Raw genomic sequence first — 16054 nt, forward strand, 5'->3', positions numbered from 1 at the left:
TAGCATTTTTCTTATTATTATATGTAATCAATTTATTTGCTTTAGAATATAAATCAATAAATAACTATCTATATAACAATATAATATTGATATAGTAATCTATTATATTACTTATATTGAACCTTTCATTCTGCTAGTTTGTTGAACTGAGAGAAAAAACATGTATTACATTCTAATAACATCAATTTTGAAAATGTATATTGATTTTTTTCACTTTATATATTTTTTCTTGAATTTTGATTTGGAACGGTATTTCTTATTTTAATTTTTTATTTCAATTTTGTTTTTTTTTTATGATTGATTTCAAATGAATTGAATGTCAATTACATTTGCATAAATATTTTTGTTATTGTTCTATTTGTTGTAAAATCAAAATTATGAAAAAAAAAATGATATTATGAGGTATTGGCGAACTAATATTGTTATTGTTCTACATTGCGCACATTAAAAAAATTACACAAATTACACTAGTAATACAAATTAAAATTAAAAAAAAATACAAAATACTAGTTTATATTATGAGGTATTGGCGAACTAAAAAAATAGGCCAATGGATTTGGGAGTGACCGTTTGGACACTAGTAATAATAAAGCTTATTCATATTTTACAGTCATATGAGTTACTTACCATGTAGATTGAAAGGTATGCTTTTAGGTCTTGTTTCCGAGAGCAGATAAGCAAGTAATCCCGGAAGACCAGACCTTGAGGGTAGCTCCCGACAGAAGGTTGGAAGGTAAATCTGGAAGACCTATTCTGGAGGAAACATGTACTTGATATCCAAACATGTGATATGTTCTCAGAGAATTCAATCGGGTGGTCAGTGGACACTTAATCGTGGTGCTATGAGTTGACAGGCTTTCCTGTACTAGATAGTGAGGAAACCTTAGGATTTGAGATGGATATGTAGTCTATGTATGTACCCTGCAGATCCGAGAGGGCCTATAAGATAGGGGAACTCACTGGGATTTAGTAATCTCACCCCATTCATCTTATATTTTTTCAGGTACCGTGCAAGATCGAGTTTTGTCAAATGCTTGGATCAAGAGCTTTTGATTGGATATTGTGAAGACCGTACCTGATCTTTTCTTCCGCTGTGTATTATTATCATTGTGTAAACATATTTATCGTATCCATCTTCAAGATTATATTGGAATGTATACAGTTATGTCATTATTTCTGACTTGTGTATGTACTCAGTACCAGTTATTAGTATTCTGCTAATATGATTTTAGACACATATTGGTAGGATATTACAGTTGGTATTAGAGCAAGTCGACCCTCGACCTAGCTGTGAGGCATCATTAGAAAACCTCATTCTCCCTCATATGTGTGTGTTGCTAGCTCGATTCTACTGCCATGTTATTCAGTTGTTGAACTTGATCAACTCACCAACTGGATACATGATAGGCAGGATCGCGGTAGAGCCTCCACGAGGATGTGTTAGCCCCAAAGTGACTCGTGTGGTAGCAGAGGTCCAGTAAGGATTTGGGGAGAATTGTCGGACATGGATAATGCTGCATATGCAAGGTGGTTGCAACAATAGTCTCCACGGGAGAAGTCATGGGAGTTGGAATTTTAAAACACCTTTTGGGACAAAGAGAACCTTTAAGACGGAGTGTATCTTAGAGGAATTAGTTGAAGTGGTAGAAGTCGGTTAATTTGGGAGAATGTTGGAATTGTCAAACATAAGAGGAAAAATTATCACAAAATATTTGACACCCCAACTATTGTGGTAAGGCCTAAGACGACTAGAGTTCTAAGATTTTGATTGGATGGAGTGAACCTTCTCTGGAATATCTGTAGTAGTGAAGTGAATCTATGAAGCACCTAAGTAGGAATGATGTAAAGGAATTCCGTGATAGAGTTGAGCTTGGAGCTATTAGGAATTCGTTACTTGATCATGGTGCTCGTAGCAAACATAGACAAAGAAACGGTTGGATGGAAGAATTTGGGAGTTGGACAGAGGTGTTGGATCTTTCTAATTACTTTGGCCTAGGCAGTACTTTGAGGGACAAGGTTGTTAGAATCTAACTTGTTCTGGTGTACCTTAAGATTATCATTCATACATTCATCTAAAGGAAATTTACATCTTAATTTATATTTTGTAGGAGATTATCATGCAGGGGTCATGGGCCGAACTTGTCAACAAGATATTCATTTCTAAAATTTAAAATTTTTTAATTTTAGAACATACTTTCATTATTTTGAAGTTTTTATTTTTTTGTCTAAGGTTTAGAAGAGGAGGATAAATATGTTCCTTCAAATATTTATCCTTGAACAATAGTTGAAAACCAAGCATCCATACTCTTATCTCTTATCGATGGTCAAACTTCTTATTTCGAGCGGAATAAGAATGCGTTAAGGATGGGTGTTCGCTGCGAAAGCTTCAACACATGTCACTGTCAGGCTTTATGTGTTTGCATTTTAAATCCTTTATTTTAGGGCATATCACTCGATGTTCATACTTTTCATTTAAAAAAGGAAATAATGAATTACTTTATTAACATATAGTCATAAATTTTTTCTTGCCTTTAGGTATTCATATTCCACCAGACTATTGGAAAAAACAATAACTATTGATGTTTCATAGGATTACTATGTGATATTTTAAAATTAGGATCAACATTTTATAAAAAAAATTATACATTTGTTGGGTTCATAAATTATTAAGATTATTCACAAATAGTTTATTCACATTGAGAATGAAATTTAAACTAATATTCTTATATCTTTATTACCATTAAATTAATAATACATACACATTTGTGTTTTATTTTGCAAAACATTACTTAAAATTCAGTAATCCTCGTTACCAATTGAAAATCATGAAAATCATGAAAAACCAGTATTTTATAACTTTTTGCGTGCGCACATTAAAAAATCACACAGACAAACACGAGAGTGCATGTCACAATATTTATTTAACAAATAATTTAAATTAAATTTTAAGAAAAAATACTTGTATATATAACATAATAGTAAAACTTATTCATATTCTACCCTTAATAATTTTGTAAATGTATATGACATAGTACTAAAACTTATTCATATTCTACCATTAACAATAAAGCTTATACTTTGTTTATGTGTTGTTTGAGTCTTCTATTAGATTGGATGCTTCAACCATCAATGGCTTGAACTTATACAATTCTACTTCTCACTACCATACTGTTATGTATTTTCCATACAATTGAAGCTCAACATTTTCAGACTACAAAATTGTTTGTTAATGCTTCTAGTTCATCAGGGAAATATGTGACACTTTTATGTGAGTTATTTGAGGTCAACTTTCAACATTTTCACATTTATCGGAAGGTTTTTTCCTTCAAAATTACATTTTAATTCATGTTTTGTAGGATATTATTGTGTCGGTTGGGCCGAACTTGTCAACAACAGAGATCCTTTCTAAAACTTGTTTTTTTTTTTCAATTTTACTTCATGCTTTCATTATTTTTTGAAAATTTTGTTCTTATTTTGTATCAGGTTTTGAATCTTAGGGAAAATTTGTTTCTTAGAATGTTTATCCTTGGACAATAATTGAAAACCAAGCATCCATACTCTTATTTATTAATCAAACTTCTTCTTTTGAGCGGAACAAGAATATGTTAAGTATGAACGTTCGATGCGAAAGCTTCAACTCATGTCATCCTCAATGTGTCGACATTTTAAATCCTTAGTTTTTGGGCATATCACTCAATGTTCATACATTTCATTTTTAAAAGGCAAGAATAAGTTAATTTATTAACATATGGTCACATAATTTTTCTTGCCTTCATCAGATTATTGAGGAAAACAATAACTATTGATGTTTCATAGGAAAACTACTTTAAGTTTTTACTTGACGATGACTTGATATATATTATTAAGGGAAATGATACTATAAAGTTAGGATAAACATTTTATAATTTTTTTAATACATTTTTTGGGGTCATAAATTGTTAAGTTTATTCAACAAATGATTTCTTCACATTGAGAATCAAATTTAAACTCATATTCTTAAATCCTTATTACCATTTAAATTAATGACACATACAAATTTGTGTTTCTTTTTGCAAAACACTACTTAATAATAGTGTCAAAACGGATAAGCTCTCCACTTTTTTTTGTGCGCACATGGGTTAAAATATTAACATATATTTTTTATTTAATTTTAATTATTTGTGTAATAAACTTGGTGACATGCATTCTCGTGTTTGTTTGTGCGGATTAACATGTTAACTTATACTAGATCAAGCTATTGAGTTAATGTGTATCAACTAGTTAGTATGAGATTATAAGGCTACCTATTAGATTAACACTACTTTTTCTACATGTGGAATATTGATAAGGGACAAAAATATAAAGTGGTATTTTATGCACATTCAACAACAAGAATTAATCTAAAAGTTTCATTTGTTTTTAATCTGTTTAGCAGGAACTATACTAACCCTTAAACTGTTTAAACTGTTGAATGTTATATCTTACAGGATAGTCATGTAAATCAGTCGGATGATCTAATGCTTTATAAGAAGCATCGCAGTTTGAAATGATTTGGATGTCTGGGTAGGCATTCCTGATTGCATCATAAAAGTGATGATAACTTCCTTTGTAGATAGGTATTACTTTATTTTTGCAGTCTTCATTTCCGACAGTAACATATCTAAGGTCAAGAGGAGTAGGATGTCCCATAGAAGCTCTAACGGAACCCCACCTTGAAGTGGGACTTCCTCTTGCAAACTCGATTCCATCAAGAGCATCCTAGAAGTACAATTAAAATTAGAAATGAAAAGCCATTAATCATGTAAGTTTGAAATTTCAAAAAATAGAAAAAATGTTAGAAAAAGAAAGTCATGCATACTTGCACATAGGGAAAAATGTCGGATATGTTAGCCTGTTCAGAATGACTGATACCTAAAATAAAAAATCAAGACATAATTGATAATTATCCCATAAAAGAATTAGTACTAATTCTTGGCTAAACGCATAAAAAGGACATAGTTACCATTATTAAAAACCCATATAAGAAGTGCCTTTAGGTCTTCTTCTAGCTGCTCAAGAAAAACAAGGTTAATTGAGATATAAAAAACTGTCACTTTGGAAAGAATATGAACAAGATTGAAGAGCAACGATGGAACATGAGAGGCATAAGAAAGGCATTTATATATAATCATGCCATTATCATTAAAAACTCTTATTACATGCAAGCTATTTTGTATTCTTTGAGTATAGTAGTGTTAATTAGTTGTGAGGAAAAGGCTAAGAAGTTCAACATACTATGTAACAGTAACAAAGTTGAAGCAAACAAAAATAGCCAATGTCTTTATGTTCTTAAAGAAAATAAGTGAAGAATCCAAATACACTAACTTGGAGACCCTCATAGAAACCAAAGTCATCATCGGTCCAATAGTTTCAAACATCACCGTAGTGTCCGAGCCTGTTCTCCCAAGGTCCGACAGTTTCTTTCCACCGAAACGCTTTTCTTAATACATTTCCTTCAACAAAACAGCCACCTGTTGCAATGCAAATGACAAAATAGCATGTTTTAGTGATTAAAAGTACAGATTTGACAAATATTTTAGGGACTTTGGATATGTAGTAGAGAAAGTATAATTAAGGGATTGAATTGGAGTTTACTTGATTATTGTTCAATAACATACTAACTTGAAATGCTTGTCTTACTAAATGCTATTTTAAATATGTGCTTTAGATAAAAACATTGCAACATGAAATTTTGTGAAGGGTTGCTTTGATTATTTGAAAAACCTTGGACATACAGGTATGCTTTTAAAGCCTGATTATCAATTACTAAAATACACGTATGCATCGTGGTGGCTGGATTTATGTTAAAGCCCAATCAACAAATAGGGTAAAAGGGTGTGGTAAATCCAGGATTTATGTTTTATAAGGGGCCTTTAGTAAAAAAAAACTTCAGGGCTCAAACCAAAACTCGCTATAATGGCAGGGGGCTTTGTGTGTGTGTGTGTGTGTGTGTGTGTGTGTGTGTGTATATATATATATATATATATATATATATATATATATATATATATATATATATATATATATATATATATATATATATATATATATATGTGTGTGTGTGTGTGTGCGCGCGCGCGCGCGCGCTTTTATTCACTAAAGAGGACTAAAACATTTATTTTTCATTTGCAATGTAATAAGTGTTGGACCTTGGGAGAACAAGCTTGTATGTTTTGATAAAGGAAATATATTAAGAAATGTGTTTCAGTTAAAAGAAAGAATAATTTTTTTGTACACCTTGTATGAGTGAAAAAACCCTGAAAATACACTTTAGGAGTGTAAGACCTGCACTGTGTCGTTTGTTATGTTGCCTATTAAAAGGTATGTGCTATAATACACTTTAGGATCTGGCAATAAATCCATTCTTTCTCTTTAATTTTTATAAACACTTAGACATGTTTAATGAAAATGTGTAAGATTATGATTTTTTCGGTTGCATTGCAGGAGTATGTGTCATAACTATATGAACCAAACATTCAAATAACAGCCGGAAAAGAAAAAACCAAAACGGAAACAGAATGATGTTGTTTTAATTTTAACTACTGCGATTTCCTTGATTAATCCAATGAGATAATTTTTAATGACTTATTTATCTATTAAAATTTATAAATGATTTTAAATGTTAATGTTTTTTCATACAAGTCATTATAGTTTTAGGAATTATGATTTAATTGATGTGTATATTTGGACATTGTTTGTCAAATGCACGCCCTAAATTAGTTTTATGGTTCATAATAGGTATGTGATGTGTTTGTACCTCACATTAAATTTCCAACTTGCTTAATATAATCACTTCACTTGTATGTCATATTCTTTTGTTTTATGCTATAAACCAATGTGTAATTATGTTTAATTTATAGTAATTAGTATTTTTTGGCTCAAGTAGTCTAATGACTAAAACTCACCCTTTAAAGGTGAACAAGTGAGACGTCACAGGTTTAAACTTGCGTCCCTACACCTAATATCCTAATGTCCTTACACATCTACCAACTGAGTTGGCTTGAAGGAATTAGTATTTTTTTCTAGTAACTATAATTAGTAGAGTATGATATTGATATAATTGAAAACTGCATTCATTAATAGGCATGTAATATGTTTGTACCTCACATCAATTTTTCCAACTTAGCTTAATATAGTCACTTTGCATGTATGTCATATTTTTTTGTTTTATGATATAAACCAATATGTAATTATGTTTATAGTAATTAGTAACTATAATTAGTAGAGTGTGACATTGATATAATTGAAAACTGCGTTCCTCTAATAGGAATTCATCGTAGGCATGTGATGTGTTTGTACCTCATACTAGATTTTCCAACTTGCTTAATATAATCACTTCGCATCACATGTATGGCATATTCTTTTGCTTTAGGCTATAAACCAATGTGTAATTATGGTTATAGTAATTTTTATTCTTTTCAAGTAACTATAATTAGTAGAGTATGACATTAATAAAATTGGAAAATGCATTAGTTAATAGACATTCATAATAAGCATGTGATGTGTTTGTACTCCCATCAAATTTTTCAACTCGCTTAATCTAATCACTTCACTTGCATGTGATATTCTTTTTCTTTTATGCTATAAAACATTTATGTATAATTATGTTTATAGTAATTATTCTTATCCTGTAACTATAATTAGTAGAGTTCGACAATAATATAATTATATCCATATCTTTACCATAACCATTTTGGACTTAAAATTTTACTAGCTGGTTCAAATTGAAGACAAATAACAGATACTTTATTGTAACAATTTTAAAGAATATTTTTAAACACACCCTAATGATATATTATCAACTCAATTAATAAATTAAAAATATATAACTTATCATTTTTATTGTTATTTAATTTCTTGTACCTATCTTCATTTTGTACTAAAAATAATGAAATTTAATAAATTTAGTGATACTTTTTATCAACTAAATCAGAAGAGTACCACATTAAATTAAATTAAATTGTAAAATAAGGAAAGGAATTAATACTAATAATACTTATTATTATTATTATTATTATTATTATTATTATTATTATTATTATTATTATTATTATTATTATATGTGTGTGATCAATGTATTTGCTTTAGGATATAAATCAATGAATAACTATTTATACTGTAATATAACATTGATATAGTAATCTATTATTACTTACATTGAACCTTTCACTCTGTTTGTTGGTTGAATTTTAGGGAAAAAATACGCACTCCATTCTAATAACATCAATTTTGAAAATGTATATTAATGTTTTTCCAATTTACAGTGAATGTTTCTTATTTTATTTTTTATTTCAATTTTGTTTTTTTTTTATGTTTGATTACAAATTAATTGAATGTCAATTATATTTACATAAATATTTTTGTTGTTCTTTTTGTTGTAAAATAAAAATTATGAGAAAAAATAATTTCTTGCGTGCGCGCATTAAAAAAACCGCACAAACAAACACAAGAGTACATGACATAATATATATTACACAAATAATTTAAATTTAAATTAAAAAAATACCTGTTTATATTTTGACGCATGCGCGAATTAAAAAAATAGACAAATAGGCTTGGGAGTGTCTGTTTAAACGCTAGTAATAATAAAGCTTGTTCATATTCTACAGTTATCAATTTTGAAAATGTGTATGACATAGTAATGAACCTTATTCATATTCTACAATTAGCAATTTTGAAAATGTATATGACATTGTAATAAAGTGTATTCTTTGTTTCTGTGTTGTTTGAGTCTTCTGTTAAATTGGATGCCTAAACCATCATCGGTTTTGTTGTGAATTCAATGCCAAGAACAAAGTATAAAACAAGGAAGAATAAAGGACAAGGAAGAAGAGGAACACAAGAATTGGTTATAACCGTTATTCTTTTACTTTCTCTTAAAACAAGATTACAAGTTTACAAGAATAACAAATAACCTCTCTCACCCTAAATTAGGATTTGCAGCTTAGCAATGATGAGAGACTAGTATGCTATTTATAATAAAACCTACTAGTCTCTCATCATTGCTAAGCTGCAAATCCTAATTTAGGGTGAGAGAGGTTATTTGTTATTCTTGTAAACTTGTAATCTTGTTTTAAGAGAAAGTAAAAGAATAACGGTTATAACCAATTCTTGTGTTCCTCTTCTTCCTTGTCCTTTATTCTTCCTTGTTTTATACTTTGTTCTTGGCATTGAATTCACAACAAATTGGTGCGGTGAGCGTGGAGAAGATGCCGTCAACAAAGTATGAGATTGAAAAGTTCACCGGAGTGAATGATTTCGGTCTGTGGCGCTTGAAGATGAAAGCCCTATTGGTTCAGCAGGGTTGTTTGGAAGCGTTGAAGGGAGAGGCAGCCATGAATGCTGCATTAACGGCAGCGGAGAAGACGACTATGATTGAGAAGGCACACAGCGCAATTTTGTTGAGCCTTGGTGATAAGGTTCTCAGGCAGGTATCAAAGGAGACGACGGCATCAGGGTTATGGGTGAAACTTGAAAGTTTGTACATGACCAAATCGCTGGTAAATCGACTCTACCTGAAGCAAGCTTTGTATTCATTCAAGATGATTGAAGACAAAGTATTGGCTGAGCAGTTGGATATGTTCAACAAGCTGATTCTGGATCTTGAAAATATTGATGTGAAAATCGATGATGAAGATCAAGCGCTGTTACTATTGTGTTCTTTGCCTCGATCACATGCTCACTTCAAAGAAACTCTCTTGTATGGAAGGGAGTCCCTGACGTTTGAAGAAGTTCAATCAGCCTTGTACTCTAAGGACTTGAATGAACGAAAGGAGCATAAACCTTCGACTGTTGGCGAAGGTTTGGCCGTTAAAGGAAAACTCTTACGAAAGGATGGTAAGTTCGACAAGAAGAAAGGCAAAAGCCAGTCGAAGACTTACAGTGGCGAAGCATCTGGCATTCGATGCTACCATTGTAAGAAGGAGGGTCACACAAGAAAGGTGTGCCCTGAACGCTTGAAATATCATGGAGGTAAGGATAATGGCAACGCTGCCATTGTTCAAGATGATTTCGAATCATCTGATGTTCTTGTGGTTTCAAGCAGTGACTCTAAGAAGGAGTGGATTATGGATTCAGGTTGCACTTGGCACATGACTCCAAACAAAGACTTGTTCGAGGAATTATGTGATCAAGATGGTGGATCAGTATTGCTGGGAAACAACAAGGCTTGCAAGATTGAAGGTGTTGGATCTGTGAGATTCAAGCTCCATGATGAGTCAATAAGGTTGTTGACTGAAGTCAGGTATGTTCCTGATTTGAAGAGAAATCTGCTTTCTCTTGGTGAATTCGACAAGAAAGGATATGTTTTCCAAGGAGAGAAAAGTATCCTAAGAGTCATGAAGGGTTCGAAGGAAGTCTTGAGAGGCGTGAAGAAACAAGGCTTGTATACCCTTGAGGCTGAAGTTGTAAGTGGTTCGACAAATGTTGCATCCACGAAACCTTTGTCGAAAACAGAAATCTGGCACATGAGATTGGGCCATGTCAGTGAAAGGGGTCTGGTCGAATTAGGGAAACAAAATCTGCTTGGTGGAGACAAAGTCGAAAAGCTGAAGTTTTGTGAACCCTGTGTACTTGGAAAATCTTGCAGAGTGAAGTTCAACAAAGGCAAACAAAGAACACATGGATCCCTTGATTACATCCATGCTGATCTTTGGGGGCCTGCAAGGTGTCCATCACATTCAGGAGCAAGGTATTTTCTATCCATAGTAGATGATTATTCCAGAAAATTATGGGTATTCATCCAGAAGACTAAGGATGAAACTTTTGAGAATTTCAAAAGTTGGAAGACTCTGGTTGAAAATCAGACTGGCAGAAAGGTCAAGAGGTTGAGAACCGACAATGGCCTTGAATTTTGCAATGAGGCATTCGACAGTTTTTGTGCTGCCTCTGGTATTGCAAGGCATAGAACTACTGCAGGTACTCCACAGCAAAATGGTTTGGCTGAAAGGTTTAATCGAACTATTTTGGAGAGAGTCAGATGCATGTTGACTAGTGCGGGGTTAACAAAGGTGTTCTGGGCTGAGGCTGTTTCGACAGCAACATATCTGATAAACAGATGTCCTTCGACAGCGTTAGATATGAAGACACCTGAAGAAGTTTGGTCGGGACATCCACCAGATCTCGACAAACTGAGAGTATTTGGCTGCGTAGCCTATGCTCACATTAGGCAAGACAAGGTCGAACCTAGAGCTCTGAAATGCATGTTCATGGGATACCCTGAAGGAGTCAAAGCTTATAGGCTATGGTGCCTAGAGCCAGGTCACAGGAGGTGTATCACAAGTCGAGATGTAGTTTTCAATGAAGTTGAAATGGCTTTTAAGAAAACTGATGATGTTGGTCGAAGTACAGAAACATCTGACGAAGAGCTGGAACAGGTAGAGATTCCTGTTGAGGTGGAGCATGTTGATGCTGAATTGCATATCCCAGATGAAGTCGAAGAAGAAGCAGAAGATGCTGAAGTTGAGGAAACTGACGATGACTACCTATTGTCGAGAGATAGGTCGAGAAGAGTCATCAAGCCACCTCAGAGACTTGGATATGCAGATCTTATAGCTTATGCCTTAATCTCTGCAAGTGAGGTTCTAGACGAAGAACCTAGAGACTATAAGGAAATTATGAGGAGTCGAAATAAGACTGAATGGCTGAAGGCCATGGATGATGAGATGAAATCTCTTCATGATAATCATACTTGGGAACTGATTAAGAAACCTGTTGGGGCAAGGTTAGTCAGCTGTAAATGGATTTTCAAAGTTAAGGAAGGAATTGAAGGAGTGACGTTGAAAAGATACAAGGCAAGGTTAGTTGCAAGGGGTTTCACTCAGAAAGAAGGTGTCGACTTCAATGATGTGTTTTCTCCTGTTGTGAAGCATAGGTCCATTCGAATGTTGCTTGCCATGGTGGCACAGTTCGATCTTGAACTGGAACAGATGGATGTGAAGACTGCGTTCTTGTATGGTGATATAGATGTAACGATCCTGATGAGGCAACCTGAAGGGTATGTCGCAAAGGGGAAGGAAGATTATGTGTGCAAGTTAAAGAGATCTTTGTATGGTCTGAAACAATCTCCTCGACAGTGGAATAGGAGATTCGACAAGTTCATGGCACGCATAAGTTTCATTAGAAGTCAGTTCGACCACTGCGTTTACTTCAGATTTCGACCTGGTAATTCATTTGTTATTTTGTTGCTTTATGTGGATGATATTCTCATAGCAAGCAACAGTGTCGAAGATGTGATGAGGGTGAAGGCTGAACTCAATAAGGAGTTCGATATGAAGGATCTGGGAGCTGCTTCCAGGATTCTTGGAATTGACATTCGAAGAGATAGAAAGAAGTCGAAGTTATGCCTATCTCAAGAGGCATATCTACGGAAGATTCTTGAAAAGTTTGGTATGTCGAATTCGAAGCCAGTTGTGACTCCAACAAACCCTCAATTCAAGCTGAGTGTTGATCAGTGTCCCAGTACTGATGTCGAAATAGCCTATATGAATAGCATCCCATATGCTAATATAGTTGGTTCTTTGATGTATGCTATGGTCTGTACTAGACCCGACATAGCTTACGCAGTCAGTCTTGTAAGCAGGTACATGGCGAATCCTGGAAAGGCTCACTGGCAAGCATTGAAGTGGATTTTAAGGTACATAAATGGGTCTCTGAATAGAGTCCTAATTTATGGTGGAGCCTTGGGTGAAGATAGTAAAGCAGTAATAGAAGGATATGTCGACTCTGATTATGCAGGTTGTATGGATTCTAGAAAGTCTATTTCTGGATATGTTTTCACTATGTTTGGCACAGCAATTAGTTGGAAAGCAACTCTTCAGAAGGTTGTTGCTCTATCAACCACTGAAGCGGAATATATTGCTCTCACTGAAGCTGTGAAAGAAGCATTGTGGCTTGAAGGTTTTGCAAAGGAGCTGAAACTTCAAGGTCGAAGTATCACTGTTAAATGTGATAGTCAGAGTGCAATACACCTGTCGAAGAATTCAGCCTATCATGAGCGAACTAAGCACATTGATGTGAGGCTGCATTTCGTCAGAGGAGTAATCGAGCGTGGAGAAGTCCAAGTGCTGAAGGTTTCGACTGAAGACAATGCTGCTGATATGATCACCAAGACATTGCCGAGTTGCAAGTTTTTCCACTGTATGCAGTTGATAAAGCTGCATGAAGAAAGCTAGTCTGTTCCTTGACGTTGTAGAGTTAGGTCCAAGGTGGAGATTTGTGAGATTTTGGATCGAACTCTAGTATGGCCGAAGGGTAGCTTCTTGGTTCGACAGGGTTAAGCATGAAGTCGAAGGTTGTTCACATGCTTGTGTCGAAGATGCTAGGGTTGTTAGCATGTTAAATTAGGTTTTAGTGTTTAAACCCTAATTTGTTAAGTTAGCTTGTTTATTAAGTTGGCTTGTGTAATGGGCCTTGTGGAAAAAGCCCATTAGTTAGTATGTTAGGTTTTATTATAAATAGCATACTAGTCTCTCATCATTGCTAAGCTGCAAATCCTAATTTAGGGTGAGAGAGGTTATTTGTTATTCTTGTAAACTTGTAATCTTGTTTTAAGAGAAAGTAAAAGAATAACGGTTATAACCAATTCTTGTGTTCCTCTTCTTCCTTGTCCTTTATTCTTCCTTGTTTTATACTTTGTTCTTGGCATTGAATTCACAACAGGTTTCAACGTATACAATTCTGTCTCACTACCATACTCTTTTGTATTTTCCATGCAATTGAATAATCTCAATCTTTTCAGACTAAAAAATTGTTTGTCAATGCTTTTAATTCATCAGGGAAGCAAATAACTGACACTGTTATGGGAGTTACTTGAGGCAAGTTTTCAACATTTTCACCTTCATCTAAAGGTTTTTTTCTACAAATTTAAATTTAAATTTTATAGGAGATTATCATGCATGTGTTGGGTTATGGGATGAACTTGTCAACAATAATCTCCTTTCTAAATTTTGAAATTTTCAATTTTACAACATGCTTTCATTATTTTAAAGTTTTTGTTTTTTTTTGTCTAAGGTCTTCCACCTCTTGTCCTTGTCAAAGGCCCTTGTACACTCCTTGTTACTGTCACCAACCCTTATATCTTGCAGAGATCTTTTGTTTCACCCCTTATCAATAGTAATTTGTATATGCTTATCATGCCTCAGAGAATAGAGGAAAGATGCAGTAAAGGTTGTATTTCTCCATATCTGTACCTAATTGTTATAACTCATCAATAGTGCAAGTTCCAATCTCATTACTTATGTTCTCAGTCTGATTTTCTTTAACCATAATACTAAGTTGTTCCTTGTTGCCCATATGCTCCAGAGTAAGAACCTTTCCTTCAATAAGATTCTTGATTAGTTGATTAGGACTATCAAAATTCTTGTTCCAACCATGTTGAATGAGATATGTGATAAAATTAATATTTTCACCATGTAATGTCATCACATCTTGCTTGACATTATATTCCTTCAACATTTGTTTAGAGAAACTTTCTCTTCTTTCCCTATGTTCAGCTTCAGCAGTACACCAAGAAGCACATACTTGCTTCTTATTGATCCAGAAAAACAGATTGTTCCTCAAGGAAAAACATCCATTAGCATTTGATACTTTCTTATTGAGTTCAGTGATGTCCCCTTCATTAGGGTGTCTTGTAATTAATTCCTTTGATTGTTTTATCTGTTCTTCAATAGAGAGGCCTTTATTGGATTGAGAACTCACTGATTCAGTGTTTATGAATTCACAAATTTCCTCCCTTAATGCTTCATTAGTATGCAGATATAATAATTTTCTTAAGGTAAATAACGCAGGTAATTGTTAACCTAGTTCGGTGCAACATCACTTACTCTAGGGGCATCCAAGCTAGGAAGGAAATCCACTATGATAGTATTAGTTTGAAGTTCTAAACAATCCTTGTTTTACAAACTTCTCACCTAATCAATACCCGTGATATTTATATTTAAGACACTTCTAGATATGAGACCCCTCTCACTTCCCTTTAATCACAAACCAGTGACAACCTAACAGTGATAGACAAAAGGTAGAAGACACTTTTCAAAGACAAACAATTAGTTCTACTTAAAAGCTTATGACTGATGAGAAAAGATAACTTGACACACAATCCACTCTTGTTTAAAAGCTTGTGAGTGATTGACAAAATACAACCTACAATCAGTCCAACTCTAATATCAAAGTGATTAGAGAGTGGCTCATAATTAACAATAAACAATCTAAAACCCTAAACCATTATCTCATACACACAACTTCTCCAAGTGTTTTTAGGTTTTGAAGGTCCTTATAAAAAGACTTTAGCCATCATGGGCTTGGACTCTTCACGCATATCCAATAACAATAACTGCGAATCTTCTGCTTAAAAATAGGAACAAATATCACATGTTTCCTAAAATGTCTCAACGTCTTATTTTATGAAACAAGTGCACAGTTGAATTATTTTTTTTTTAAACAAAATATTCATTTTGGTGATGTCTAAGGGGAACCGGCTACTAAGTGGTTCACAGTGAACCATATCTGAGAACCGTTGGATCAAAAAGTTCTGCTCAATCTTATGATACACCTTAAATACTGGGTTTTTCTCTTACTATTAAAAAAAATACTTCATCTTCCTAAATTGATAAACTTGTTTTGGTTTATTGGGGACAACCATCAGAAAATAAATATCAATTTTATTATATCCATTCAGTATCCACAATCATCTCTTTTCATCTAAGAGGCGTCTTCTTTTAGCTTTTAAGTTATATAATACTTTCTCCATATTGATTTTTATGTAAATATCATTTGCATTATGTATGACGCTCGTCAAACCAAGTTGAAAATAATTTCTCCAACTGCTTTTTTTCTTAATTTTTTTCTATGGGAAAGTAATCTGAAAGAAAAATAATGTTTAATTTTAGGATGAGAATCAAAAACAAAAAGAGATAATTTTTTTTAAAGTCAACATACACTGTGCATGTGGCAAGAAAAAAATTTGTAATGAACAAAAAGAAATAATTTTTTAGTTTTAATCACAAATTCAATCGATGAAATTAGATATTTGAGTCAT

General features: G+C 33.4%; 1 protein-coding gene across 1 annotated transcript; it reads right to left on the bottom strand.

Moving 5' to 3' along the window:
* Positions 1-4422: 4422 nt before the first annotated feature.
* On the bottom strand, positions 4423-5190 carry LOC131632175 (alpha-L-arabinofuranosidase 2-like). Its single transcript, XM_058902956.1, has 3 exons — positions 4982-5190; positions 4838-4890; positions 4423-4737 (listed from the first exon to the last, which is right to left on the bottom strand). Exons 1-3 carry the CDS (start codon positions 5148-5150, stop codon positions 4423-4425), a joined length of 537 nt encoding a protein of 178 aa, XP_058758939.1. The 5' UTR covers positions 5151-5190.
* Between the last annotated feature and the right edge of the window lie 10864 nt (positions 5191-16054).

This window comes from Vicia villosa, unplaced genomic scaffold, assembly GCF_029867415.1.
Source record: "Vicia villosa cultivar HV-30 ecotype Madison, WI unplaced genomic scaffold, Vvil1.0 ctg.000911F_1_1, whole genome shotgun sequence".
In the NCBI taxonomy this organism is placed as follows: domain Eukaryota; kingdom Viridiplantae; phylum Streptophyta; class Magnoliopsida; order Fabales; family Fabaceae; genus Vicia; species Vicia villosa.